Source organism: Dama dama, chromosome 25, assembly GCF_033118175.1.
Source record: "Dama dama isolate Ldn47 chromosome 25, ASM3311817v1, whole genome shotgun sequence".
NCBI classification, from domain to species: Eukaryota; Metazoa; Chordata; class Mammalia; order Artiodactyla; family Cervidae; genus Dama; species Dama dama.
Window position 1 is genome coordinate 76201131 of NC_083705.1, and position 25749 is coordinate 76226879.

Below are 25749 nucleotides of genomic sequence, written 5' to 3' on the forward strand. Positions count from 1 at the left end.
ATGACGGGGCTCGCTCACCTGGGGACGGGAGCTGTGGCTCGGAGCATACTCACCCCAGAGAACAAGGGTTTTCTGAAGAATGTTCTGTTATTCCCCAAAACCCCCAAGGTCTGCACTGAGCCCCTGCAGGGCTGCCAGAGGCTCCACGCGGCACCCTTGTCTTCCAGAACCTTCCGCGCCCCATGGGTCCGGCCAGGTCCCTGCTTCTCGGAGTGTGGTCCGGGACCAGCCGCAGCTCATCCCCCGGCAAGTTGTTAGGAAGGCAGGCCGCCCCCCACCCCCAGGCCCCCAGCCCAGCTGACGGGGTCTCAGGGTGAGCCCCGGCTCCACGGCACCCTCTGGGGGAGCCGCTGGCCCCGGGGTCCCCTCAACACTGAACCTTGGGAATAACTCGGGCGTGCGCCCGCCCACCCCACTCCTGCGCGGTCTCCGGAACGGCCGGCACGGACCCCGCCCAGCTCTCCACCGCAAACTCCCATCAGTGCCCTCGGGAAACGTGGTCCCGGGCTCCCAGCTTCCTGCCGGGGGCGCCCGGGGTGTGGGGGGACTCCCGGGGGTGACGGGAGGTGGGGAGGGCCGGACACCCGGCGGTGTGGGGGGGCGCCGGTCCCGGAGAAATTCAGGGGGACCGGGCGGTGACTTCTCACTCCGGCGCCCCCTCCTCCCCACCCCGCCCCCCTCCACCCGCGCCCTCGGGCTGTAGCGCAGCTCTTCCTTCTCTGCTCACGTGCCTCTGTCCGCCGCGAGAGGCAGGAGGGCGGGGCGTCCGGGCGCCCCCGAGGGCAGAAGGCTGCCGAGCAGAGAACCCCGCGCGCCCTGAAGGTCGCGCCTGAAGCCGTGGCTCTCTGGGTCTTCTTTGCACCGTGTGAGGGTGAGCAGCGAGCAGAGAGCAGAACAGAGGCCAGGACACTTCGTGAAGGTCGTGCGAGCCCGTGAACCTGGGGTCGGGCTTCAGGCGGGTACCCAGAGTCCTGCCAGCCCCGTGGGCACCGACTCTCCGAGCACCGGGTCAGGAGGATGGGGAGCCGCGTACAGATGACCCGTGGGCTCCGGGCCTCAAGGAAGGTGCAGCCACAGAGCGCTGGCCCCTCACATCTAAAGCAAGACTGGAGGGAAGGAGCCTGAGCTAGGGCCCTCGCGTCCTGCCAGCGCCCTGGGAGGGGGCATCCTCTTCCACCCTCCAGCGGCAGCGCCCCCGAGAGGCCCTTCTTCCCTGAGAGCATCAGCTCGCCGGAGGCCAGCTCTCCTGCACTGGCTCTGTCTGCCTCCAAGTCTGCACGTCCTGGCCTGAGCTGCGGGACCACGTGTCCTGTGTGTGTGTGCGCTTAGTCACTCACTCAAGTCCGATCTCTGCAACCCCATGGACTGCAGGAGGCTCTGACAAGTTCTGAGCTGCTCCCCTGGAGAATGGGCCTCTTGTTTAGTCACTAAGTCCTGTCTGACTCTTTGCAGCCGCATGGGCTGCAGCACGCTAGGGCCTGTTAAGGTTCCTCTTTGTTGTGGGTTGAACTGTGCCCCCAAATTCAGATGTCAAAATTCTAAGCCCCAAGACTTCAGACTGTGGCTTTAATTGGAGGTGAGTTCTTTACAGGGGTTGTCGAGGTAAAAGGAGGCATTAGGGCAGGCCTGATCCAACATCACACACACATTCACACGCACACATTATACCTTGTGCGTATACAGGCAGAGATGGGGTGATGCTTCTACAAGCCTGGGGTCCCAGCAAACCCTCAGAAGCTGGAGGAGCCTGGACCAGACTCCCCCCCAACGCTTGCAAGGTCCAGCCCCTCCAGGACCTTGATCTCAGACTTCTGGCTCCAGAGTCAGCCCTGGCGGCTGGAGCAAGCCAGTCACATAAAGCGGGGACCAACCCCGTCACCTGCATGGCGACTCCTGAGCACTCTAGCTCTTCCCCCTGAGCTTGAGGACACACTCGTCCCTCCAGCCAGGCACCTGCTGGCCTGTGTGGCTTGGGGACGGACCAGCATGTCCCGCGCTGCTGACCTGCTCCGCTCGGTCCCGCCCCGCTCCACCACCCTCACCTGCAGGCGGCCTTCTGATGCTCAGATAGAACCTGCATTCATCCACCAGGGCTCCAGCCTCTCAGGAACCTCAGAGGCATGACCCTGACGTCAGCACGTGGCCTTTGTCCTTTGTGGGTGGGGCAGCTGTGGGGGGGCACCCACGCGGTCCCCCGAAGTCGGGGTGCTGAGACAGGGCCACACCCAGCGGCGACCTCCAATGGGGCAGAGCCGCAGTGGGGACAGTGGCCTGGCCACAGGCCCCCCCCGCCCCAGGCCCTGCGGCTGCGGCTGGTCCACGGCAGACGGTGAGCGACTGCTCAAGGGTCAGCAGGACGGGACTGAGTCACCATCACCCGTGGAGGCCTCTGAGCCAGCAGCAGTCACTCTGAAGATAAACTCTGGGCCGAGTTCCAGTGAAGGCCGGCTGTTTATCTTAACCCCACAGGTTCTACCTGCACAGGTGCTGGCCAGGGGGCCGAGGGCGGGGGACCCCGCCCAGGATGATGCAGGTGCACCATCAGGCATCCAGCCTTCTCAGTCTTCTGCAGCCAGGCCTCAGGCCGGGCTCCCTCAGTCACTGTTCTCCAGCATCCCTGGGCCCCTCGTCCTGAGACCGGGCGGGTGTCAGCGCCCCGGGATGCCCACAGCACCCTTCTCCTCATGCAGGTTAGCAACATCATGACAGGTCGCTCCTGTCTGGGTCTGTCTGGCACAGAGGCGGTAGCCCCGTCTGGGTGGGCTCGGGCCGAGGCTGGCCCCCACAGGGATCACCCGCCTTCCCAGGTCTTTCCATCTAGTGTGTGTGCTTGCAGACATACACGTCTGAGCTGGCTGGTTCCACCCTGTGTTCCTGTGACCCTGTCCATCAAGCCCCAACCTAGGATGCCTCTTCTTTCTCGAAACTCACGATGTGGAGAGTCTGTAGGCAAAAAGCCTGCTGGGATGGCCACTGGTCCTCACAGGTTCAAGGTGGCGCGTCACCATCTTGTGAAATCCCTGTCATCTCCCTGCATGCATGTCCCCAAATCCATGCTGATGCCCTCCCCCCGGCCCAGGATGGTCCTGGAGGGTGGCTCTGGCGGGATGAGGCCCCAGCGGGGGCTGAGCCCTCATGAATGGGGCCGGTGCTCTTATAAAGGCGGCTCCAGAGTGCTTCTGGGCCCTTCTGTCCTGGGGGGACTCGACTTTGTAAGCCACCCAGCCTGAGACATCTTTGTTTCAGCAGCAGGGAGGCTGGGACGTTGAGTGTTGGGCTCTTCCCTCCTGCTGGAAGGGTGGTTCCTGCCTGGCACCAAGTATCAGCCCCGGCCCGGGCACCAATGGTGTTCTGGGCACCAGGTACCAGCCCCCGGTGGGGAGGCTGCGGGAGGGGCAGGGAGGTGTGGTCTCTGGGATGAAGCTGGAGCCATGGGCATGGTGGTACTGAGGAGCCAGGGTGGTGTACAGGCCCTGGCAGAGGGACAGTGCCGAACAGGGACATGCATGTGGCTCAGAGCGGAGAGGGCTGTGTGGACGCCCCCGGGCAGGGGCCGCCAGGTGGGAAAATCAAAGCTTACACGGAGTCGGAAGGGGAGGGTGGCTGCCGCAGCTTGGGTGTCCCAGAGGGCTCCTCCTTATGCAGAGCCAGGGTGCCACCTACCTGGACGCTGTCCTGCACCTGAGGGTCCGGGGCCTGCTTGGTGGCTTGGGAACTCCATCCCTCCACGTCCCGAATGTACAGTCTTGCGGGGAGTCATCTCGGCAAAGATCCCAGTCCGCCTGGTCAGGGAGCAGGTATTGACCGCTGTGGTTTCCGGCCGTCCGGGAAATCATTTTCCGATGCGAGCGTGATTCAAGCCCTTTGATTCCAATCGATTCGCGCTCCAGGTCGGCAAAGCGCGGGGACGCTTCTCTCCTTGCCCGACGCGCGGACACTGGCTCCTGCGCAGGCGTCTCTCGGGCCACAGAAGGACTCGCATCTCCGCAACCCGGATCCGGACGAGGATGGGTACCTCGCCGCCGGGGTGCACAGCCAGAGGAGAGAGGGCGGAGACCGGGCGGGGTCTGAGACTGCCCACCCAGGGCGAGGCCGGGGTCGCGGCAGGACCGCCGCTCCCAAGCCGCCCCAGCTCGAGAGGGACGACTGGTCAGGGAGATGTCCCCAGGGCGCCAGACGGACCTCGGGAGGGGCGGCTGCGGGGGGAGGAGACGACGGAACCGACGAGAGAGTTCCAGACGACTGGTCTGGGGAGCGGGGTGGGTACAGCGTCAGAGTGCAGGCCGGTGCAGCAGCGGCTGGGGGAGAGGAAGCGGAGGGAGGCAAGACCCCACTCGGTCCCCGCCCGCCGCCCACCTCCTTCCCCGTCGCGACTGCCCTTCCCGGGTTTCACTGGGGCGGAGCAGTGGGTGGGCCGAGGGAGCCCCAAGCTCCAAGCCAATACGGGTGCGCGGGGCAGCTCTGGGGTGCAAGCTGGGGTGGGAAGGAGACGGAAAAGCGCCCTTCCTGAAGAAGGAAATGGCTACCCACTCCAGTATTCTGGCCTGGAGAATTCCAAGAACTGTATGGTCCGTGGGGTCGCAAAAAGTCGGACACACTGAGCGACTTTCACACTTGGTCTTGCGAGGCCTGGGACCACAGGAGTCCCGGGTCCCATGCGCCCCTGGCCCCAGGACGCCTGAGGCCGCGGGCAGAGCGCGCTGCGGGCCGGGGGACCGGCGCCGCCGCCCAGACTCCGCCGAGGGTTCCCGCGGGCGGGGTGCCCGGGGCGCGGGGCGCGGCCGCGCTCACCCTCCGCCCACCGGGGCGGCACGGAGGCGGAGCCAGGGCGGGCAGGCGCCCCCGTCGGCTGGCGGGGCGGGTCCCGGAGACAAGATAAGAGCCCTGAGCGCCGCGGGCCCGGAGCTGGAGCTTTCGCGGACGCCGGGTGGCGGGTCTCCAGCGGCACAGAGGCTGGGCGCGCCGGTGAGTCCGGGCCACCCCCGTGGGCTGCGCCGCGCACCGGCGTCCCCTGAAGTCTGAGGCCGAGGGCGCGGGCCCGGGCGGGAACCGTCGGGGCGGGGTTGGGGGGGCCACAGGCAAAAGTCGCCGACAGTTGGGATGCACAGCGCACTGCAACAGGGCAACTGACCATCTGAAGGTGAGGTAGCCGAGAGGTGTGAGCCCGAGACGGGGCGCGGGGCTTGTGTGTGCTCCCCGTGGCCCCTGCCCCAGACTAGGAGAGGGCGCTGGGCAGGGGGTTGCTGTGCCCAGCTTCCCTGCCCAACTGGCGCCCTGTTAAACTAGACCTGTGCCGGTTGGGGGCCACTTGGGCAAGCGGCCCCCAGATCCAACCCCAGGTGATTTTCTCAGTGTGGCTTTTTCTCGCAGGGTTTAGTCTTTGATGTCTAAGATGGGACAGGGATGCCCAGGGAGGTGGGGGTGTGAGCAGGCTCCAGGCATGCAGGCTGGCTGTAGGAGCCCACTGCAGCTCTGTTTCTGCCCTGGGCTCAGAACCACGCTGCCTAAGCACCACGTTTTGCTTCCTGTGCCCAAGCCTGGCCTGTGAGGCCGTGGCTTCGGGCATGAGGTGGGCTCACCCCAAATCCCGAGCTGGGGTTTCCCTGGCAGGTGGTCTCTGGCCCGCCTGCGAGGGCTGCCGTCAGAGCAGTCCGCTGGGGTCTGCACAAGCCCCGCCCGCTCCCCTGGACCCTGCAGCAGGCCAGTCCCACTGCTCCTCCCCTCGAGTCCCTTCTGTGCCTCTTCATCCGTCTCAGGAATGTGCTGTGATGAGTTGTGTTGTGAGTTTCTGTTCAAACTCGGATGCAGAGGAAAGTCACCCCGTTCCCGCTGCCTCCTGCTTCAGAGTGTGTGTGTGTGTGTGTGTGTGTTGCGCGCACACACGTGCACATCTGTGAGTGTGTGCAGTTGAAACATCCAGACGCCAGAAGAAGTCATGTTTGAAGTTTCCCACGGCCTTGAGCGCCCACCTTGCTCTCTGGCGTGACTGTGTGATTTCTTCCATCCTCCCTGACTCACTACCCAGAGTGTCGTGAAGGTGACTAGGAAGTGATCTCCTGGATGAAGCCCCTCCCCGGGAACTAGTCCTGTGAGCCCAGTAAATCCCAACCGCATGCTCCCATCCCTGCCTGGGCCGTCCAGGGGCCACATGGATGTGGATGTGCAGCCGTTCCTTGAAGGAGACTTTTGTAATCGCTACTTTGAAACTTTGAATTCCTGTGGGTGACCCTGGTTTCAAATTTTGCTTCTGACTTTGGTTGCTGAGTGTAAAGAATGAGTGTGCACTGTTGTGAAGAATGACTATGGAAAACCATTTGAAGATCGTCACATTACGACGGCAGTGGGGGGTGCGTGAAGGTAGCCTCTTGCGTTATTACTAAAACCACATTAGAGGTGATGCCACCCTGCACCTTATGGAATGGACTGGGGGATGGGGAGCAGGGCAGGGGTCCGAGGCCTCCACAGCTTGTCTCCCAACCCCACGAGGGGTGTAGGTCATCTGGTTACCCCGGCTCTGTCTCCTTAGGTGCTGGGACACCTTGTTTTCTGCCCCCAAAGAAACGTCTGGAGAGCCACACCTCCCTGCTCCCCCGCCCGATGCATCATAGTTCTGGCTGCTAAACCCGTGCATCCCTGTGTGTGTTTATCTTTCATGCTGGCTGAAGACCGAGAAGGTGGAAGCACGGGATTCCCGAGTCCAGGAGGCTATGAGTGAGGGCAGGTGCTCTGTGGCCCTGATGTCTTCCGTGGTGGCTCCAGCCAAGGAGGCCAATGCCACGGGCCCGAAGGCGGTGGAACTCGTCCTGCTCAAGGAGCAAAACGGGGTGCAGCTCACGAACTCCACCCTCCTCAACCCCCCGCAGAGCCCCACGGAAGCCCAGGATCGAGAGACCTGGAGCAAGAAAGCCGACTTCCTCCTCTCCGTGATCGGCTTCGCTGTGGACCTGGCCAACGTCTGGCGGTTCCCATACCTATGCTACAAAAACGGTGGGGGTGAGTCTGTCCGCCCGCTCTCTGCCCTCCCACCTGAGGGCACTGGAAGTTGGGCTCTGGGGGGGCGGGACACGGCAGAGCGGGGCGCATGGATGTCCTGGAACCCTACAGGGTAGCGCTCAGAGTGGTCTCGTCCCCTGACGGTTCTGTCCGGTCGAGGATGCCGAGGCCAGGAAAGCAGGAGGGGGGCTGGAGGCACTGTGATTCTGCCTTCTGTTTCCCAAAAGTGGCCTTTACTTTAGAAAATTCTCCAAGGCCCAGAGAACGACCTCTTTGACCAACCCGCCCAGTGTTCACAGTATGCGGCAGCCCTTGTGCTTGGAGCCCCAGGATGCCCAGGGAACGTGTCTCCGCCCCTCCCCGGCCCCTGCCTCCCCTGCACAGCCAGCCCTAGAACTGCTCCATCTGGGTTCAAGGGAGAAAACTAAGAAATGGGCCTGGGTCACCCCCAGAATCCAAGCTGAGAAGCCAGTTGGTTGGTGCTCGTTTCCCATGAGTCTCCTAGACGTTGCCACTCATCAGGGTCATTCCATGCCCCGCCTTCGGGGCTTCAGGAGGCTTCCTTGGGGAGAGCCTGCCAGGCACCAGTGAGCAGCTGGGCATTTCGGAGCAGGCACAGAAGTTGATTCAAGACAGGCAGCCCTGTGGGGTCTCCCTACCTCCCCCGCCCCTCCCAGGAAGAGCCATGGCAGAACCACCCTCCTGTGAGGCAGAGCGAGACAGCTGAAGACGGCTGAGCCGGTGGGGCCCCAATCTCTGTGCTCAGAGCGCAGTCGCCTGGAGAGACCCCAGCCCGGCGGTGGCACCTGCCAGCAGAGAGCTCTGCCGCAGCCCGACGGAGGCAGGCTGGCTTCCTGGGGGCCAGGCTGCGTTGGACCCCAAGGATCCATGGCTCACGAGGACAGACATCCCCATGGAGAAGAGAGAGGGGACCCAAGGCCGGCCGGGCGGAGGACAGACAGCAGCGAGGAGTAGAGCAGCACCCGGCCGAGCTGGTCCGCTCTGCTCCGGGCCTGCGCGTACCTGGGGGGGCGGGGTGACGGCGGTTCCCAGAGGGATGTGTCAGGGTGCGGTGACAGGGGGGGGCCATGCACAGAGGCAGGAGGCCCAGCCCCCAGCCTGCGGGGAGCTTCGAAGAAGGGTGACAGCGGTCGAGTCTGGGACACGGGTGGACGGCGGCGCGCTCGCTGGATGACACTGGGCTGGCGCGTCCTCGGGTCCAGGCTGAGCGTGCTGTCGCGTCCCCAGGTGCCTTCCTGGTCCCCTACCTGTTCTTCATGGTCGTCGCCGGCGTGCCACTGTTCTACATGGAGCTGGCCCTCGGGCAGTTCAACAGGGAGGGGGCGGCAGGCGTCTGGAAGATCTGCCCCATCCTGAGAGGTAACGGGAGGGGACGCCCCACGTGCCTGGCAGAGGGTGGGCCAGGGCGGGGCGTGGACCGGGGCGTGGAGCGGGGCGTGGGGCGGGGCGGGGCGCGGGGCGGGGTGGGGCGGGGCGTGGGGCGGGGCGGGGCGGGGCGCGGGGCGGGGCGGGGCGAGGGCCCGGGCATGGCTGGGGTGATTGCGCAGCTGCATTCTGTGCTGCTTTCCTGGGTGTCTAGGCACTTTAATGCCAGGCCCGCTCTAAAGATCGGTCACGACCGAGCGTTTGCGAGTGTGTGTCCTTGCTCCCAGGCGAGGCCAGCCTGCAGTTCCTGGCTGGTGGTGCTTTGTCAAAGTGCTAAAACGGTAGAAAAGGTAACACAGCCTCCTATCTGTATCTCTGTGATCTACTGTCTGTCATCTGTGTTAGTTCACTGGGGCTGCTATACAGAGTGCCATAAACGGAGTGGCTTAAATAGCAGACGTTTGTTGTGTCGAAGTTCCGAGGTCCGAACTCAAGGTGCTGGTTGGTTCCTTCTGAGGCCGGGGGAGGGGGCCCTGCTCCCAGCCTCGCTGCTGGGGTCTTGGGGGGCCGTCCTCTCCCTGTGTCTTCACGTGTATCTCTTCATCCAGGCTCCCCCTTTTATGGGGACATCAGTCTCAGCGAACTAGGGCCCACCCTGACTTGATTTTCCTCTGTAAAGACCTTGCCTTCAGTAAGATCACATTCTGAAATACTGGGGGTTACTAAAACTTCAACAAATGGATTTTGGAGGCCACAATCCAACCCATAGCACTGTCTGTCCCCCACCTGTGTATCCATCCATCAGTCTATCCATAGGTCTGCCTCTCATCTGTCCGTCTGGCTATCATGTATCAGCCATCTATCATCTGCCTGCCTACCAGACTTATCAGGTCTGTTGATCTATCATCTGTCTCTCTGTATCTGCCGCCCTTCTGCCTCCGGGCTGCTGTGCTGCCGCTGAGGGACAAAGCCCACGTCCCCTGGGAGCCACGCCAGCCCCGGGTGCCCTCGTCACTCTGCTGTGACCATGAGCAACCTGGCCCACCCAGGAACAGGTTGTGCACAGCCCTGGGGTCAGAAGGACCAGCGCCTCAGGCCACTCTCCCTGGGACACAGAGCTGGGTCTGCTCTGGCGTTTGGTCAAAGGCGGCTCTGAGTTCCCCAGACCACAAGCGGAGGATTTGGTGTACAGAGTTGTCACCTTCAGGAGATCTCCGGCAGCCACCCATGGCCAGCTCACCGCCAGGGAGCAGCTTCCGAGAGGTGCTTGGAAGCCGCGTGGCTTCCCGACTCTGCGGCTGCCGGGCGAGTCCACCGTGAGCCAGCTTCTCCCGGGCAGTGCAGGGGAAGGAAGTGCAGCGAGGAATTGTTCCCCGAGGACGGGGTCCACCCTGGAGGAGGCCTTCGGAAGGGACAGCGTGGATTTTGTCATCGCCGCTACTGAGCATGTCTTCCGAGAGGGGCCATGTACCAGGGCCTGTCTGTGCTGTGTGCTCAATCACCCCAGTCGTGTCTGACTCTTCGTGACCCCACAGACTGTATACAGCCCGCCAGGCTCCCCTGTCTGTGGGGTTCTCCAGACAGAAACACTGGAGTGGGTTTTCAGTTCCTTCTCCAAGAGATCTTCCTGACCCAGGGATGGAACCCAAGTCTCCTGTGGCTCCTGCATTGCAGGCGGATTCTTTACCGCTGAGCCACCAGGGGAATCATTCCTGATACTAGATCTGTTTAATGTCTGCACATTAGTAAACCGGAGTCACTCTTTCTGCTTTCAGGGTAGGAAGAGAGTTTTAATGAAGTGTCCTGAGCAGGAAAACAGCTTTTCCTAAGGGTCAGAAAATCTATGACAAACCAAGACAGCATATTGAAAAGCAGAGATATTACTTTGCTGAAAAAGTCCCTATAGACAAAGCTATGGCTTTTCCAGTAGTCATGTACGGATTTAAGAGTTGGACCATGAAGAAGGCTGAGCGCCAAAGAATTGTTGTTTGAGAGTCCTTGGACTGCAAGATCAAACCAGTCCATCCTAAAGGAAATCAGTCCTGAATATTCGTTGGAAGGACTGATGCTAAAGCTGAAGCTCCAGTACTTTGGCCACCTGATATGAAGAGCCAGCTCATTGGAAAAGACCCTGATGCTGGGAAGGATTGAAGGCAGGAGGAGAAGGGGTCAGCAGAGATGGTTGGATGCTATCACCGGCTCAATGGACATGAACCTGAGCAAACTCTGGGAGATGGTGAAGGACAGAGGAGCCTGGCATGCTCAACCAAGGGGTCTCAGAGAGTCGGACACGACTTAACAATTAAACAACAACAAACAAGGAGGGTTAGACCCACAAAAAAAAAGCCAAGGCGCTCCCTGCAAAAGTCACCGTGAAGACAAGCTCCTCCTGGCCACAGGTAGGCAGGACAGGGCCGGTGCCCACGAGGTCCCAGGATACTGATGCCCAAGCCAGTCCCAACAGCAAAACTGGGAAAGAATGTGGAAATGAGAGAAATCTGTGTGGAGCTGGCTAAACTGAACCCCAGCAGTGGGACGCAAGAGCGCTTGTCCACCACCAAACAGGACCAGCCGTCCACCACGGGATGGACGTGCCTCCAAAGACTGCTCGCCCCTCCATTCTACTCCAGCGGCCAGGAGCCCCTCAGTGACTCTCCCAAATTCCAGGTCTTGTGACCCTGCAGAGGTCACTCTGACATGCCCAGGGGACTCTGGGTGGTCAAGCATGACCCTGGGAGACCCTGGATGGTCATGCATGGTCCTGGGTGATGTTAGGTGGACCCAGATGCCTCTGTCTGCCCTGAGTGGCTTGGGGGAGGGATGGTTAGTAAGGTGGCAGTGAATAGCCTTAGATGACTCGAGGCAGCCCAGCTGGGTGGGGCTTGTCTTAGAGGCCTGGCTGGTCCTGGATGAGCCCAGGTGGCTGTGGGCTGGTGACCATGGAGACCCTGGTCATCCTTCCATGACTGTTAGTGGTCCTATTTGGCTCTGGGAGACACAGGGTATTCCTGAGTGACCCAGGATGGCCTTCAGGGCCCTATTGGCAGGGGTGGCCCGGGGTGTCCTTAGGTGACCCTGAGTGGCTTGCGGCGGCCTTCATTGACTTGGTGTTCTGTGTTCTTGGGTCTCCCTAGATGGCTCTGGGTGGCCCAGGGTAGTGGTGAATTTTTCTGATGGTTTTATTCGGCTGGTGGCCCTGGATACCCCTGGGTTGAATTGTCTTGGTGACCCAGGGTGGTCCTAGGGGACCTTATGTGAGCCTGGGTGTCCCTGACTGGCTATGAGTGATGGTGGGCAGCCAAGGTGGCTCTTAGTTCTCCTGTGTGTCTGCAGGCGACCTCGGGTACCGGGGTGTCCCTAGATGGCCATGCAGGTCTGGTAGGCCTTGGATGCTGTTGGAAGGGGTGGCCCTTCCTCTGAGACAACGGCGGGACCCCCCCCTCTCGCTTGTCTCCGGGCGTGTTTAGAGGCACTGCCTGGCTGCAGGAAGCCAGGTGCAGCTGCGTCCCGTGGGGAGGGGCGCCGCTGACGGGCCGCGCTCTCCCCAGGCGTGGGCTACACCGTCATCCTCATCTCGCTCTACATCGGCTTCTTCTACAACGTCATCATCGCCTGGGCGCTTCACTACCTGTTCTCCTCCTTCACCACCGAGCTGCCCTGGACGCACTGCAACCACACCTGGAACAGCCCCCGCTGCTCGGATGCCCGCGCCCCCAACACCAGCTCCAGCCCCAACGACACCCTGAGGACCACGCCCGCCGCAGAGTACTTCGAGTGAGTGGGGTCTCCTCGGGGCCACCATCCCTGGGAGGGGAGGGCGCCGGCCCGGGGTCACCCACGGGTCTGTGCTGCCCCCGGGCTGCGGGGAGGCACCTCCCCAGCCTGTGTCTCATCCCACTCCCCGGGGCTCTCGAGAGGCTTCTTTCTGACCCCACCTCCCGCCGCTCAGCTCCGCTCCTAGGGGGAGACCTTGCAGGAAGGGGGACTGGACAGGAACCCCCCCACTGGCCCCCCAGGCCAGCTGCCCTTCCCCACATCCTGAGAGAGGCCACTTCTCTTGAGAAAGGCATTCGCAGTGACTACTGTGGGCTCCTGAAGTTCCCGGCAACTGCGATCTTCCTTTAGGACTGAAATCCTGGTTGGTACAGTCTGCTCATGTTTCTAGGTGGAAATGAGTGCACCGACAATTTAGAAAAGTGAACCTCAGCCCAAAATATAATTCCGGTTTTAATTGCAGGGGGGCACAATTTCAAAGCTTGTTTTCAGGTAGGAAACCGTGAGCGTAAACACGAAGGCCATCTCAGTGTGAAAGTGATAAAGTCTGTCCTGGAGGAGGTGATCACACGTCCGGGGCAGAGCCACTGGCAGAGGGGCTTCCAGAGGACCCCTTTTATCAGCAGCCGGCAGCCCAGGGTGGTCCATGAGGGGCGGGCCCTGTCCCACAGGGTCAGCAGAGCCGGGGGAGACTCCAGATGTGCAGGGCAGAGCCGAGCCCTCGGTGTCGGGAGCATCTGTCGTGTGGGTGTCGGAGCAACCCTGCCCGGGGGACGAGCGAGTCCACAGAGCCTGCGGACATCTAGGGTCTGAGGTTGTGCGTTCAGATAGTCGGGGTCTCGTGCTCAGCTCTGGGGGCCCCACGTGGGGAACATGTCTCTAGGACTGGCCGCTGTGGAAGGCTGCAGCAATGGGCAGGGACACAGTGCCAAGGCTTTGGGTGGGGGGCGCTGGGGGGCCTCCAGAGGGGGCCAGGTCCTTCCTCAGAACTTACCAGGAACAGTATGGCTAGCACGTGGCTGGTGTGCGGTGGGACCTGTTTAGCTTTTCAAAAGAGACTCCTTTTGGTGGTTTGGGATTAGCAAGTGAAGACGTCTGGAGGGAGGGGAGGGGTGTCCGTGACAGGGAGGTCAGAGGGTCACTGAACGCCCGCCTGCCTGGAGAAGGGGGGTCCAAAGCTGGGAGATGAGGGCCTGGTCTCCAGGAGCTCTCAGCAGCGGCCAGTGGGTTTCAGAGGAGGGCTGGAGACAGGGGTCCGCCTGGGGTCGTCCCCATCAGATCCACCTGAGAAATGCTGAGACAGACATCCCCACGGGAAACGGAGGCCCAGTACCGTCACCTGGGTGTGTGGTCAGGATCAGAGTGACAAGCAAGCCAGAGGTGGTAGGTTCCTCCAGGAAAGGATGGCAGAGAGTTGCCAGTCGCTCCGCCCTCTGAGGAGCTTGCCGCCTGCCGGCTCGTTGCCGCGGGTCCCAGACTTAGGAGTGTCTCATCCACAGAGCAAGGCCTGGGCTCCATGTGTGCTCCCCGAGGTCTGCTGAGCCCAGACCTGGTCTAGCCTTGACCTCAGTGTTAGCCTGTGATGGCAGAGAAGGGACCAGAAGGGGAGAGGGAGGGGGCCCTGCACCAGAAGGGGGAGAGCAGACGGGGCTATGGGCAAGTGCCTGGGGGCGCCCCACCCCCAAGACCCCCCACCCCATCCCACCACTCAGATGTCTAGAGACAGCTCCCACTGGAGCTGGGTTTGTGTTTCACCAACAAAACCGTGGCTAAGTTTCCAAGCTGGGGTGTTTCCTACAGTTCTCAGATGGATTTTGGTGTTGTCTAGAACGTTCAGAAAGCTGTCAGAGATGTGGAATGTGCCAGGTGAGGCCATCTTGGGACACTTAGGAGAAGGGCATGACTACCCACTCCAGTAGTCTTTCTGGAAAGCCCAGCGGGCAACAGTCCACGGTGTCGCAAAGAGTTGGACACAACTGAGTGACTAACACTTTCTTCACTTTCACCTTTTGTTTGGGAGGTGCTGAAAAAGTTGATTTATGTAAGTGATTTTCAGATAAGAAAAATAGAGGGGGAAAAATTGACTAGTTAGTGATTTATTATTGAGAATGCTAAAAGGAAAGAATATATGTGATAGCTGGATTTAAAAAAAAAAGAGAGAGAGAGAGCTGACTAGGGCAGTCTGTTTGGAAATCCCGTCTGGAAGAGAAGGCTTGAGATGGAAAGCTGCCCGCCCCTCCCCAGGAAGAGCTGTCAGCAGGAGCAGACATCCAACCGTAGCTGGAGGTGATCCCAGGACGGAGGCGCAGCCTGTGAAGGTTTACAACGCAGTCAAAGATCATTAATGACACAATCAATTATTAAACCACACCAAGAATACCCCCAGGTGATCCCACTAGCAGTGAAGACTGAGTTTCCCTGAGACAAGCTCCAGTGACTGTCAGGTCTGAAAAGGTTTTCTGGAATTTAAACTCACTGTATAAAGCCTGGTGGCTTTATACCATAAAGGCCAAGGAAGTTATTAATACAATCACGAAGTTGTAAAGCTGTAAGTCCTACAAAGTGCGAGCAGCCTTCAGAAATCCCAAAATAAGCCCGTGTAACTCCAGCTCCATAAACACTTATTAAAACCACCTTCACCTACTTTCTAATACACATTTGTTGCTGTTCAGTCAGTCGTGTCCAACTCTTTGTGACCCCATAGACTGCAGCACGCCAGGCTTCCCTGTCCATCACCAACTCCCAGAGCTTACTCAAACTCATGTCCATTGAGTCAGTGATGCCATCCAACCATCTCATCCTCTGTCGTCCCCTTCTCCTCCCGCCTTCAATCTTTCCCAGCATCAGGGTTTTTTCCAAGGAGTCAGTTCTTCGCATCAGGTGGCCAAAGTACTGGAGCTTCAGCTTCAGCATCAGTCCTTCCAGTAAATATTCAGGACTGGTTTCCTTTAGGATTGACTGGTTTGAAAGCTATATATTTAAAGCTACAAACTAGCCTCTAAGAGGCCACTTTAACTGCCTCCCTCATGTTTGATACGTTATGTTTTCATTTTCACTAGTTTAAAGTGTCCCCTTGTCTGCCTTGTGATTTCTTCTTTGACTCACAGGAGATGTTTAGAAGTTTGTTCTTTGATTTTGAAATATTTGGAGGTTTTCTAGGTATATTTCTGTTATTGACATCTAACTTAATTCTGACTTGGTGAACTAATATATTTTAAAACTTCATTATTTCTAAATCTACTGAGGCTTGTCTTTGCCCAGTATGTGGTTTATCCCTGTGTGTTCCACGTGCACTTAAAAACAATGTGTTTCTTGCCGCTGATGGGTGGACGTGTCAGCTGGGTCATGCCCGCTCCGACATCCTTACCCTCACCTTGTCTGTCCGCCGCTGTGACAGGCATGCTGAACTCTAGACTGTAGCTCTGCATTTGCCTGCTTCTCCTCACAGAGAGGGTAGGCCTGTGTCTCCACTAGGGCTGGGGGCCTGGCCGTTCTGGAGTGGGGGACAGGGGTCCCCAGGCAGTCAGGCCAGGGCCTTGCTGCCGTGCCTTGCATGGGAGGGCAGGTCTCTGGGCTGGCCAGCCCCCAGGCGGGGAGGCAGCCCCCAGGATCCCATCCCCTTCCTCCATAGGCGTGGCGTGCTGCACCTCCACGAGAGCCAGGGCATCGATGACCTGGGCCCTCCCCGCTGGCAGCTCACCTCCTGCCTGGTGCTGGTCATCGTCCTGCTCTACTTCAGCCTCTGGAAGGGGGTGAAGACGTCCGGGAAGGTGAGGGGGCAGGGCTCGCCAGCTGGGGAGTGGACAGGGGGCCGTGGTGCGTTGGGACAGGTGGCTGTGGTTGAGGAATGGTGTCAGGAGAGTGGTTTCAGCACAAGGGGAATCACAACAAAATATTTGTGCTGATGAAGATATTTCGGTCCTTGTCTGGGTGCCCAAAGTAATGATCGCCCAAACGCACCCATCACTTGGGCTAACACTCCTAGTCATGTTCCAGCCCCCAGAAGCCTTCCAGTGGTGCTATCCTCTGCCTCACCCATGACCCAGAGTCCATCTTTCACATGTGATCCACACGCACATTTGCACAATCAGTGAGATGCAAATCACCCGCATCTCACTCATCAGAAATCCAGCCACTGCTGCCTACAGCCACGGCCCAAATGCAGACAGAGAAGGCCCCTTCCCTGCCAGACTGTCCTGTTTCGATCCCCGGGAGAGACATACAGGAAAGAGGGTACTGGGCGGTCCCGCTCCAGGGGCGTTTGCTGAGCTGACATCCTGGGACTGTCCGGGACACCAGGCTTGCCAATCCAAGGCCCTCTGTCTGAGCGCACACCATCAGGGTAACCCTGTGCCCAGCCCTGCCCACAGTGGCCAGTGCGGTCGGGTGACGCGTGCTCTCCTCAGGTCGTGTGGATCACGGCTACCATGCCGTATGTGGTCCTCTTTGCGCTGCTTCTGCGAGGCATCACTCTCCCGGGGGCCGTGGACGGCATCAGAGCGTACCTGAGTGTGGACTTCCACCGGCTCTGCGAGGCCTCGGTGAGTGCGCCCTCCGCTCACGGCCCATCCAACAGGGCTGGCAGGGCAGGCCGTTAGTCTTTCTGCATCTCGGGCAGGAAACGCTTTGCGTGAGGTGACCTGCCCCGCCCAGCAGAGTTCACTATCCAGGTGAGAAGGCGCCGTGTGGGCACAGCACGGAGCTGAAGGGACCAGGGTAAGAGGATTAGGGGAAGGGGTCACCCCGGCCTCTGCAGGGAGCAGCCAGGGCAGCTGCCCCTTGGCCTCCTCACCTGGGCCGTCCACTCCCTGGAGGAGCCCTCCTGGGTCCTCAGACGAGCACCTGGGGGTGGGGGTGGGGCGCCGTCTGTGCCCAAGGGTGTTGGCGCCCAGCTGGACTGAAGCCTGAGCTCTGGCCCCGGCATATCCCGAGCTGGGCTGAGGTGCTGGCTTGCGTGAACCAGGCCCACCACGGGGAGCCAGACTTTGTGGTCAGACGCCCCGATGCCCACACAAGGTGGTGATGTGACCATCTCGTGAACAAGTTCAGTCCACCGTCCGGCTGCGGGTTTCCTCAGCAAAGGACGACATCATCTGGGCTGAAATACCAGGGCTCGGCGGGGCGGTGGAGGGGGGTGGCCAGGGAGGAAGAGAGAGAGGAAGAGGCGGCAGGGCGACAGCCCCGGGGGGTGGGGGTGGTCACTGGCGGGAGAAGGGGCTATTGGAAATCCAGGTGGACCACACTCGGGCAGCTCTCTAGACATGGGGCCCCAACAGCTGCCCGGGGAGACTGGGTCACTGGGAGGAGCAGTCTCGGCCAGGGCGTGGGGGCCCCAACCCTGCCAGGTTGTGAGTCAGGGGCAGCGCTCATGGAGGGGAGGAGGTTCCATGGGGTGGAGGGCTGTGGGCAATGGGAGCAAAGCGCAAGAAGGGGCAGTCGGCAAGGCTGTGAGCCCCCAGGAGCCCCGGGGGAGGGGAGATGCAGAGTGGAGGCCAGACACTGAGGAGCAGAGAGAGGAGGGCGCCTTGGCCATGGGCCCACAGGCCCACAGGGGAGGGCAGCCATGTGCGGCCCCGGGGAGCCCCCCAGGCAGCCCACCTGTGAGACCCGTGAGAGCTGCACGTGTGTCCCCACGGAACCAAGGGAGACGGACATGGGTGGCTAGGGGAGCATGAGGTCAGTGGGGGTCCCGGGGCCCCACTGTAGAGCCGGGCCCAGGGCGCCGATGCGTCAGCAGAGTGTCATCCTCGGGAAACCCTGCGATGGACAAGGTGTGCTGGTGGGAGGAGGTGGCCGTGGCATCAAAGGCCGGATGGGGTGTGACCCGGAAGTCAAAGAGTCAGGTGTCAGGGGGAAGAACGTGCAGAACAGCTATCAGCCGTGTGGACAGATGCGTCTGTGAAGCAGAAGGAAGTGGAGACCAGAGTTTGGCACAGGCGAGGTTGATAGGCAGGCGGATAAGACAGACAGACAGCAGAATTCATGTGGATGGATGACAGGGAACAGACAGGCAGACAGTGGGCGGTGGATAGATGACAGACATCGGTGGCAGGCAGTGAGGAGGGGGACTGCCCTGAGTGTCCCCTCTTCTAACTTCCCGTCAGCTTGGGCAAGAAGGGACAAAGTCAGGACAGAGCGGTGCACAACCACTGGGTTCCTGGGAGCCCTTGGGCCCAAAGGCCAGGTCCCTGCACCCCGAGCTCAGAGGTCAGAGCCGTTCCTGTCCCCCCTACAGGGTCCTGGCTGACCTTTGCACCACCACCTCCAGGACAAGGCAGGGGCTGGGCCTCACCAGCTTGGTGGCCGTCCTGTGCTGTCCCCTGGGCTGCTCCAGGCCCAAGTGCTGCCTGGACACCCTCTCCCCAGGCTCAGGGTGGCCTCCCTCAGAGGCTGAGCGGCCCTGGCATCTTCCTGGGGGCTGGGCAGTGTGAGGGCAGGTCCCATTAACTCCCCTGGGATGTGATTAGAGGCTGGTTCAGATTGGGGTTCAGGTCCCCAGCACCTTCCCAGGCTGTCTGTCCCCTGGGGGTTCAGAAGTGGCAGCTCAGTCCAGGGGCCACAGTGGGAGCCCTGGCCAGTGTCCTCTCTGGTCCAGGCCAGTGGGATCGGAGCAAGTGGTCAGGGCAGAAGGACCGTCAGCTCTGTCCCCTCTCATGTCCCTGGCACCACAGATCCTGTGCTGCTCTGATATAGAGACGGACCTCCATCTCCTGGGGGCCATTTGTAGGTCTTCATGGGAACGAGGGCACCCCCTTTGGGGTCAGCGCCACTGTGCTCGGTCTGTGTCCAGGCTCTCGGCCATTCATCTGCAGCTCTTGAGCCGCTCTGCTGGGCAGGTGGGGTCTGGGCTGGGACCCACACTGTGCTGTCCTGGGGAGGGGGGACTCCATCCCAGCAGGGGGAATGAGTCCAGGCAGTAAATGAAGGGCCGGTCTGGGTCGGCCCCAAGAGGCTACCCAGCGGGTCCCAGGGTGGGCTGTGGGCTGTGGGCGGGACCCAGGCTGGGTCCTGGGGCAGCAGTGAGCAGAGGCCTGGACAGATGGCCGGGAGGTGCCTCTGGGTGGGTGAGCCACACGTGCTAAGGCTCTGGGGTGACCACCGGCCACAGAGGACCTGGGATTGCAACAAGGCAGGAGCCCCCAGTCCCCGGGCCACCAGCCCCTGTCTGCAAAAGCCTGCTGCCCAACGACCAGCACCTTGACCCCCTGCCCACCCAGCCACTCCAGGCCTCGAGCTAAAGCCTGGTCATGCTATTCTCAGTGCTGGGGTGACCCAGAGGCTCTGGGTGTGCTGCCCAGAGGACTGAGCCACATTGGTCCTGGTGTAAGGGCTCCGTGTCCAGCCCCCTCAGTGGGTCATGCTCGCCAGCTGCCCTGTGTCCCCAGTCAGGGGCTCTGGAGTCACAGCTGGGGAACCCAGCCCACAGGCCTCATCTCGGGCTGGGGGACTTTGGGAACAGCCCCCAGGACCCGCCCATCCCCACCTTTCACGCAGCGGGCCTGGCCGACCCCCGAGGGCAGGTGTCCTCTGTCCTCCTCACCCCCGCCCCAGGCTCTGCAGGGCCCAGGGGTGCCCACGTTGTCATCACCGGGTCGTAGGGTGGTCTCTGCACCACCTGACCCGAGCAGGTCGTGTCCGAAGTCTGAAATAGCACCTCGGTCCAGTATCGACCACATGGCCTCATTTGTCACGTGTGTCAGCCGCCCGGGTGTCACCTGTGCCACCTCCAGCAAGTGCAGAGCTTTGGAGCCACGTTGGCGCCATGGGCCTTTCTGCGTGTGCCGCAGTGGGCTTCCGCGGGAAGGCTGGGAGGCGGGTGCTGGGTGGAGGCACCAGCATCACACAGCCCTGTCGTAAATCCCTGCTCTTACCCGGGTCGTGGGCCCACTGAAGTAACCTCAGGCCCCGCCCCAGGACGCAGCCCCCTTCTCCTCAGGCCCTCTCCGGTTTGTTCCCTGAGGTGACATTTGCTCACTGACAGTGACGCCAAGTTTAAGTATGACTGTTCCTCAGAGCCCATGGCGCTGAGGGCCCAACCCATGACCCTGCCTCTCCCCAGGCTGGCCGTGCCCCCACGGGGACCTCTCCCCTCGGGGACCGCTCACCCCGCTCTGTCTCCCCACGGGGAGCTCTCCCTGTGGGGCCACTCACCCCACTCTGTCTCCCCTCAGGGATGGCTCACCCCGCTCCGTCTCCCTGTGGAGACGCTCACCTTGCTCCGTCTCCCCTCAGGGCCTGCTCACCCCGCTCCATCTCCCCTCCGGGGCCTCTCCCTGTGGGGCCGCTCACCCTGTCTCTCCGCTCCTGCAGGTCTGGATCGACGCAGCCATCCAGATATGTTTCTCACTGGGCGTGGGCCTTGGGGTGCTCATCGCTTTCTCCAGTTACAATAAGTTCACTAACAACTGCTACAGGTGAGCCCCGGGCTCTGAGAGAGGCCTGTGGAGTCCGGCGGGGGCAACTGACCCGGCGGGGGAAGTGTCCCTGACTTTGGGAAACTCTGTGTCCCTGGGTGAGGGGTGGGGAAACGAGCTGTGCTTACAGCCCCTTAACCCGCACATGGAAATGAGACGGGAAGCGACGGGCCAGCACTGGTTCCTGCTGAAGGGAGGCTTTGAAGCAGGAAGACGCTGTCCCCACCCTGGGGGAGGCCTCTCGGGCCCCCCCAGGCCCCTCCTCTGCCCGGCTCAGCCGCCCCATCCTCCCAGCATCCGGGGTCCGGCTGTTCACCCCTGTCCCCCACAAGGAAGGGCCTGTTCGTGTCCCCACCCGGCCTTCACTGAGGGAGCCGGGGCCCCCGGGGCGCCCCAGACCCCGCGGAGCCCCCCGCAGACTCAGCACCAGGACAGGCACGAGCTTGGCCGTGGCACATGCCAGAGCCCCAGCAGCCTGCCAGCCGGCGTGGCCCGGCCCAGGAGGACCTGAGTGGCCTGCAGCCACTTGCCGGCCCAAAATCCTTCTAAAAACACAGAAAGGATTTCCTCCGGGACTGTTTTCTTTGACCTTTGAGCCAGTATTTGTTTTCTTTCATATTGTGAGGATAAAAACGCAGTTAAAAATACAAAGGCAGTGTGCGCAGCAGAATGGCCAGACTGACCCCTATCCAGAGGTCCACACAGAGGTGGCGTCTGCATGGCAGGCCAGACAGTGGCTCCCGAGCTCACCCTGTGCCCACCTGGGTCTGTGAAGGTCCTTGCACTTGGGCACCCGGGAGGGCTGGCCCCGCAGCGCCCCCTCCCTGCTCTGAATTCTCGGCCCTCAGAGTGGGGTCCCCGGGCCAGCAGCCCTGGACCCCCAGGCATGTAGAGGGAACACAGCATTGGGGGCCCACCAGACCCACCCCGTCAGCACCTGCATCTTAACAAGTTTCCTGGGAGGCATCTCCAAGCCCTGCCTGGCAGCCCTGTGGGTCAGGGTGGGGAGCCCGTTGTCACCTGGGCTGCCCACCGGAGCCCAGCTTTGCCTGTGGGATCGTCTCGCCATCAGCGCTGAGTCGAGAGTCCCAGGAGCCCCTTGGTCCCCAGGCAAGCGTTGTGGCCAGCGCCCAGAGCTGCTCAGCGGGGGGTCCAGGTGGGAGGCTCACCGCTGTCGCCGGGGGCCAGCCTCCCTCCCGCAGGGCAGCCCAGGACAGGCTCTGGGGTCACAGGAGGGGCCGGCCTGCCCGTCTGGGGAGCGCCCCCAGCCCGCCGGCACCAGACAGCCAATTACGAATAATGACGGGAAATTGCAGCGGCGCCCGGCCGGGCTGGGACAGCATGTCTTGTTCCTGCAGAGACGCGATCATCACCACCTCCGTCAACTCACTGACGAGCTTCTCCTCCGGCTTCGTGGTCTTCTCCTTCCTGGGGTACATGGCCCAGAAGCACAGCGTGCCCATCGGGGACGTGGCCAAGGACGGTGAGTGGTGAGGTCCCTGCCCTCCCGCTCCCGGCCGCCCAGTTCTCAAGTGCTTCCCTGGAAGCTGAGAGGGATGCGCACGGGTGCCCAGGGCCCTTCCCAGGAGCAGCTGACGCAGCGGAGAGCAGGGTACCTGGGCGCCCGGCACCCACCACCTCCACGCACTCCCAGCTCCTGCCCCCTCGGGCCCGCCTGCTGGACGTCCAAGGCCGGGTCGAGGTTGGTCCTCAGCCCAGGGCTCCGCGCAGAAGCCACTCGGGCTGCAGGGTGAGGGTCCGGTTCCCCCCACCTGGTGGGGGATGTGCAGCTGAGGGCTTGGAGCCGTTCCAAGCGGCACAGACGCCGGACCTCGGTGTGGTCAGCCAGAAAGAGGCTGGGCTGGCTTGGACGCCAGCAGTTACTCTGTTCCGAAGCTTTTTCCCCAGCCCTCCAGGGGCCTTGGCATATACACATGGGAGTAGGGTAATAGCAGAGAAACCCCCAGAGTCTCTGGCACACGGAGGCAACAGAGACCCCTGTTCCCAACCTGCTCACCCAGCCGACGCGGATAGGAGTGTCTGCAGATGAAGGGTCAGAGGAGGAGAGTGGGCAGCCGAGTCGTGGGCACCGGTGACTGGCGACATGTGGGTGACATGGGGAGCAACCTGGGCCAGCAGGAGAGGACTGGGGACCCTGGCCCAGAACAGGGTGCTGGAGGGCCCTGATTGCTGCGCCCCTGGGCATTCCATGCAGGGGGAAGGTCTGCTGGTGCTAGATCCTGGGTGGAAGGCATGACTGAGGCAGTCTGGAACTGGGTCAGTCCAGGACCTGGGCCCGAAATCACTGCTGGCCCCATTGGCCTGCAGGGTGCTCCTCTCCTCCTGGGTCTTCTTACTCTTGAGCAGGAGGGTGACGTTAGCAGAGCAACCAAGGAGAGCAGAGGGCTGATCCCACTGGCGCCCTGAGCTCTCAGCGGGTCAGCCCATCAGTCCACCTGTCGAGTGTGGGAGCCCCACTTGGAAAGAGTGGTGGACAGAGTTTGGAGCCGGGCGGACAGGCCCCTCTGAGTCTGGCAGAAAAGCTGGGGACCCGGATGAATTTCCACGTGCTTCCAAATCCACTCTTTCCTCCAGGAAAAAAAATCCAATAAAGGCAGGAAAGGGAACCTAATGCAAATAAGGACGGAGCAGTGGAATTTACTCACCGTTGCATTTATGCATTTTCACCGGCTTTTGCCCTTTATTATGATAAATAGCAATAGTTTGCAAGAATCCCCATTAACCCCTGAAAGTTAGCTGACTGTCTTCATTGCATTTCCCAGAAAAGCAAAGTAAATGTCATTTATGGCTCTAATTCTCAAGAAAACAGGGGGAAATATTAACCCAGGAGCAAAAATGAGAGGTGAGGATACTGGCCTTAGTTCAGCCAAGCTGATGGGCATCTTCCAGGCTCCTGGCGCTTAGACTTTAGGGCTTTTCAAACCATCCGCCTGTCCGCCCCCCCTCCCCGCATCAGAAACTTCACTCTTTCCTGCGGTGTTGGGAGCCCCAGAGGCCAGGTCAACACCAGGGCCCCTGACAGATCTTGGAGGTGGAGCCTGGCTCCAGCCTTCGATGCTCTAGAAGCATCAGTAAGTGCCCGTTCAGTTCCTATCGGCTGATGCCTGACCCAGGCCCCACTGAGAATGGGGAACCAGAAAAGTGGTAAGTTGTTCGTGCATGAGCAAGCTCTCAGAGGCCACGCAGCACTTCTTGTAAAACTAATCCTGAAAGTGATCAACTGGCAGTTTCCTGTGGGGATATTCTTTACTCTGGGGTCATTTGCAGTCAAAGTGCCCGAGTCCTGACGGCTCCCACCCCTCCCCACCTCCACCCAGATCCCACCTGCTGGGGGTGAGGGAGCTGGCGTGGCCCCCGGTGTCCCCACTCCCAGGAGTGTGTCTGGGGGACAGTCTGAGGGGACAGAACCACGCCGTGTTGCAGGGAGCACGTGGAGAAGGCGCGCTAAGTTGTGGCATCTCTGTAACAGCACGTGGTTTTTAAAGATCACAATTAAGAGTCGTATGCTGGCACAGAAAAGAATCTACCGTGTGGGCTGCCAGACCGCAGCGAGCGTGAGTGTGAGTGTGAGTGTGTGAGCGACAGGCACAGGAAAGCAACCGGGAGGCCCCCAGGGTCTGGAGGGAGGAAGCACAGGGCTCCCCGGGCAGCCCCTCCCGCCCTCCCCCTGCTGGGGTGCCCCCTCCTGTGGGGGCACGGGCTGTGGAAAGGGTCGAGGGCTAGCGGGGACGGAGCAGAGCCCTCGCTCCAGAGTCCTGGGCCCCGAACTCAAGGAGCGAGGGCTTTGCAAGGAGAGCAGTCTTTGCACCGCCTTAGGGCCGGGTTGTGGGTGGGGGATGCCCGGAAGGTCAGCCCGGGGTAACTGGAGGGTCTGCTCTCAGGGCCGGGGCTGATCTTCATCATCTACCCCGAGGCGCTGGCCACGCTTCCACTGTCATCCGTCTGGGCCGTGGTCTTCTTCGTCATGCTGCTGACCCTGGGCATCGACAGCGCCGTGAGTGATCGCCACGCTCCGCGTGCCCTGGGGCCCCGCCGGGGACAGCCAGCTCACCTGCCGCCCTCAGGGGCCGACCAGCCTGGAGACCCCTGGGGCCCCACAGTTCCTGGGGAGGGCTCTTCAGACCACTCTCCCCTGCTGCCCCTGGGAGCAGGGCGAATCCCAGGCAGGGGAGGAGGGAGTAGGGTGCTGCAGGAAATGGGGGCCACACAGCACCCAGCGAGGCCCGGCCTGACTCCAGCTTTGCCTGCCCCGTGGCCGCCGGCATGAAGGGGTGCCCTTTCAGGGTTGAGGGGGCAAAGGCTCCTGCCTGGCCCACTGGACGTCCATCCTGTGGTGGCCCTGTGGGCCCTGGGGAGGCAGACTCCCCCACGCTCCTCCTCCACGAGGTCTGCTGGGGACCAGCAGCTGAGATCCCAGGTCCCGTGTTCCCCCCCAGCTTCCTGGAAGGAGGAAGGAGCCCCCAATCCCTCCCCTGTGAAAGCTGCTTCTCCCAGTCAGCCTTCTCACCCGCCCCCTGGGTGGACACCACCCGTGGTGTGTGAGTCCCGCCAGCAGCACTTCCCAGAGGAGGTGGTCCCGAAAGAGCAGGGCAGAGGCTTCTTGGAGGCCAGGCTTCCTGGAGACACCCCCTCTGGACAGTGCTGAGAGTCAGGAAGGCTGCGTCAGTGAGGACACAGCCAGTGGCCAGGCCAGGCCTCCTGGGAACAGAACTCAGCTGTGCCGTGGGGCAGACACTTGCTTAGAGAAGCCGGGCGGAGCTGAGCCTTTGTGGCAATGCAGGGTGTGGTGTGACTCTGGCCCCGCAGCTCCCCACCAGAGGGCAGGACGCCAGCCCGGTCCTCCATCTCCATCGGCCATGTCGGGGGAGCAGCCCTTGGGGGCCGGGGGTGCTCTCTGTCCCCCAGACCCCGTGCGGCTCCCGACTGAGCACCTGGGTGGAGACGCCACAGGTGGCCTCCAGCCGGGCAGAGGGCCGCCCCACAGCCCCCGCTCTGTCCCGGCTGCAGATGGGCGGCATGGAGTCTGTGATCACCGGGCTCGCCGACGAGTTCCAGCTGCTTCATCGGCACCGGGAGCTCTTCACGCTGCTCGTTGTCCTGGCCACCTTCCTCCTGTCCCTCTTCTGCGTCACCAACGTGAGTGCCCGCGCTTCCCCAGACG

At 61.7% G+C, this 25749-nt stretch overlaps 1 protein-coding gene across 1 annotated transcript in view; it reads left to right on the top strand.

The window, feature by feature from the left end:
* The first annotated feature begins 3683 nt into the window (after positions 1-3683).
* Positions 3684-25749, top strand: part of SLC6A3 (solute carrier family 6 member 3) — a 35611-nt gene continuing 13545 nt past the window's right edge. Inside the window, exons 1-10 of the mRNA XM_061129359.1 lie at positions 3684-4259; positions 6666-6993; positions 8242-8373; positions 11928-12153; positions 15785-15923; positions 16560-16694; positions 20464-20567; positions 21926-22050; positions 24470-24582; positions 25596-25724. Coding sequence (XP_060985342.1) covers positions 4008-4259; positions 6666-6993; positions 8242-8373; positions 11928-12153; positions 15785-15923; positions 16560-16694; positions 20464-20567; positions 21926-22050; positions 24470-24582; positions 25596-25724 — 1683 coding nt within the window. The 5' untranslated portion in view covers positions 3684-4007. The remainder of the gene's footprint in view (positions 4260-6665; positions 6994-8241; positions 8374-11927; positions 12154-15784; positions 15924-16559; positions 16695-20463; positions 20568-21925; positions 22051-24469; positions 24583-25595; positions 25725-25749) is intronic.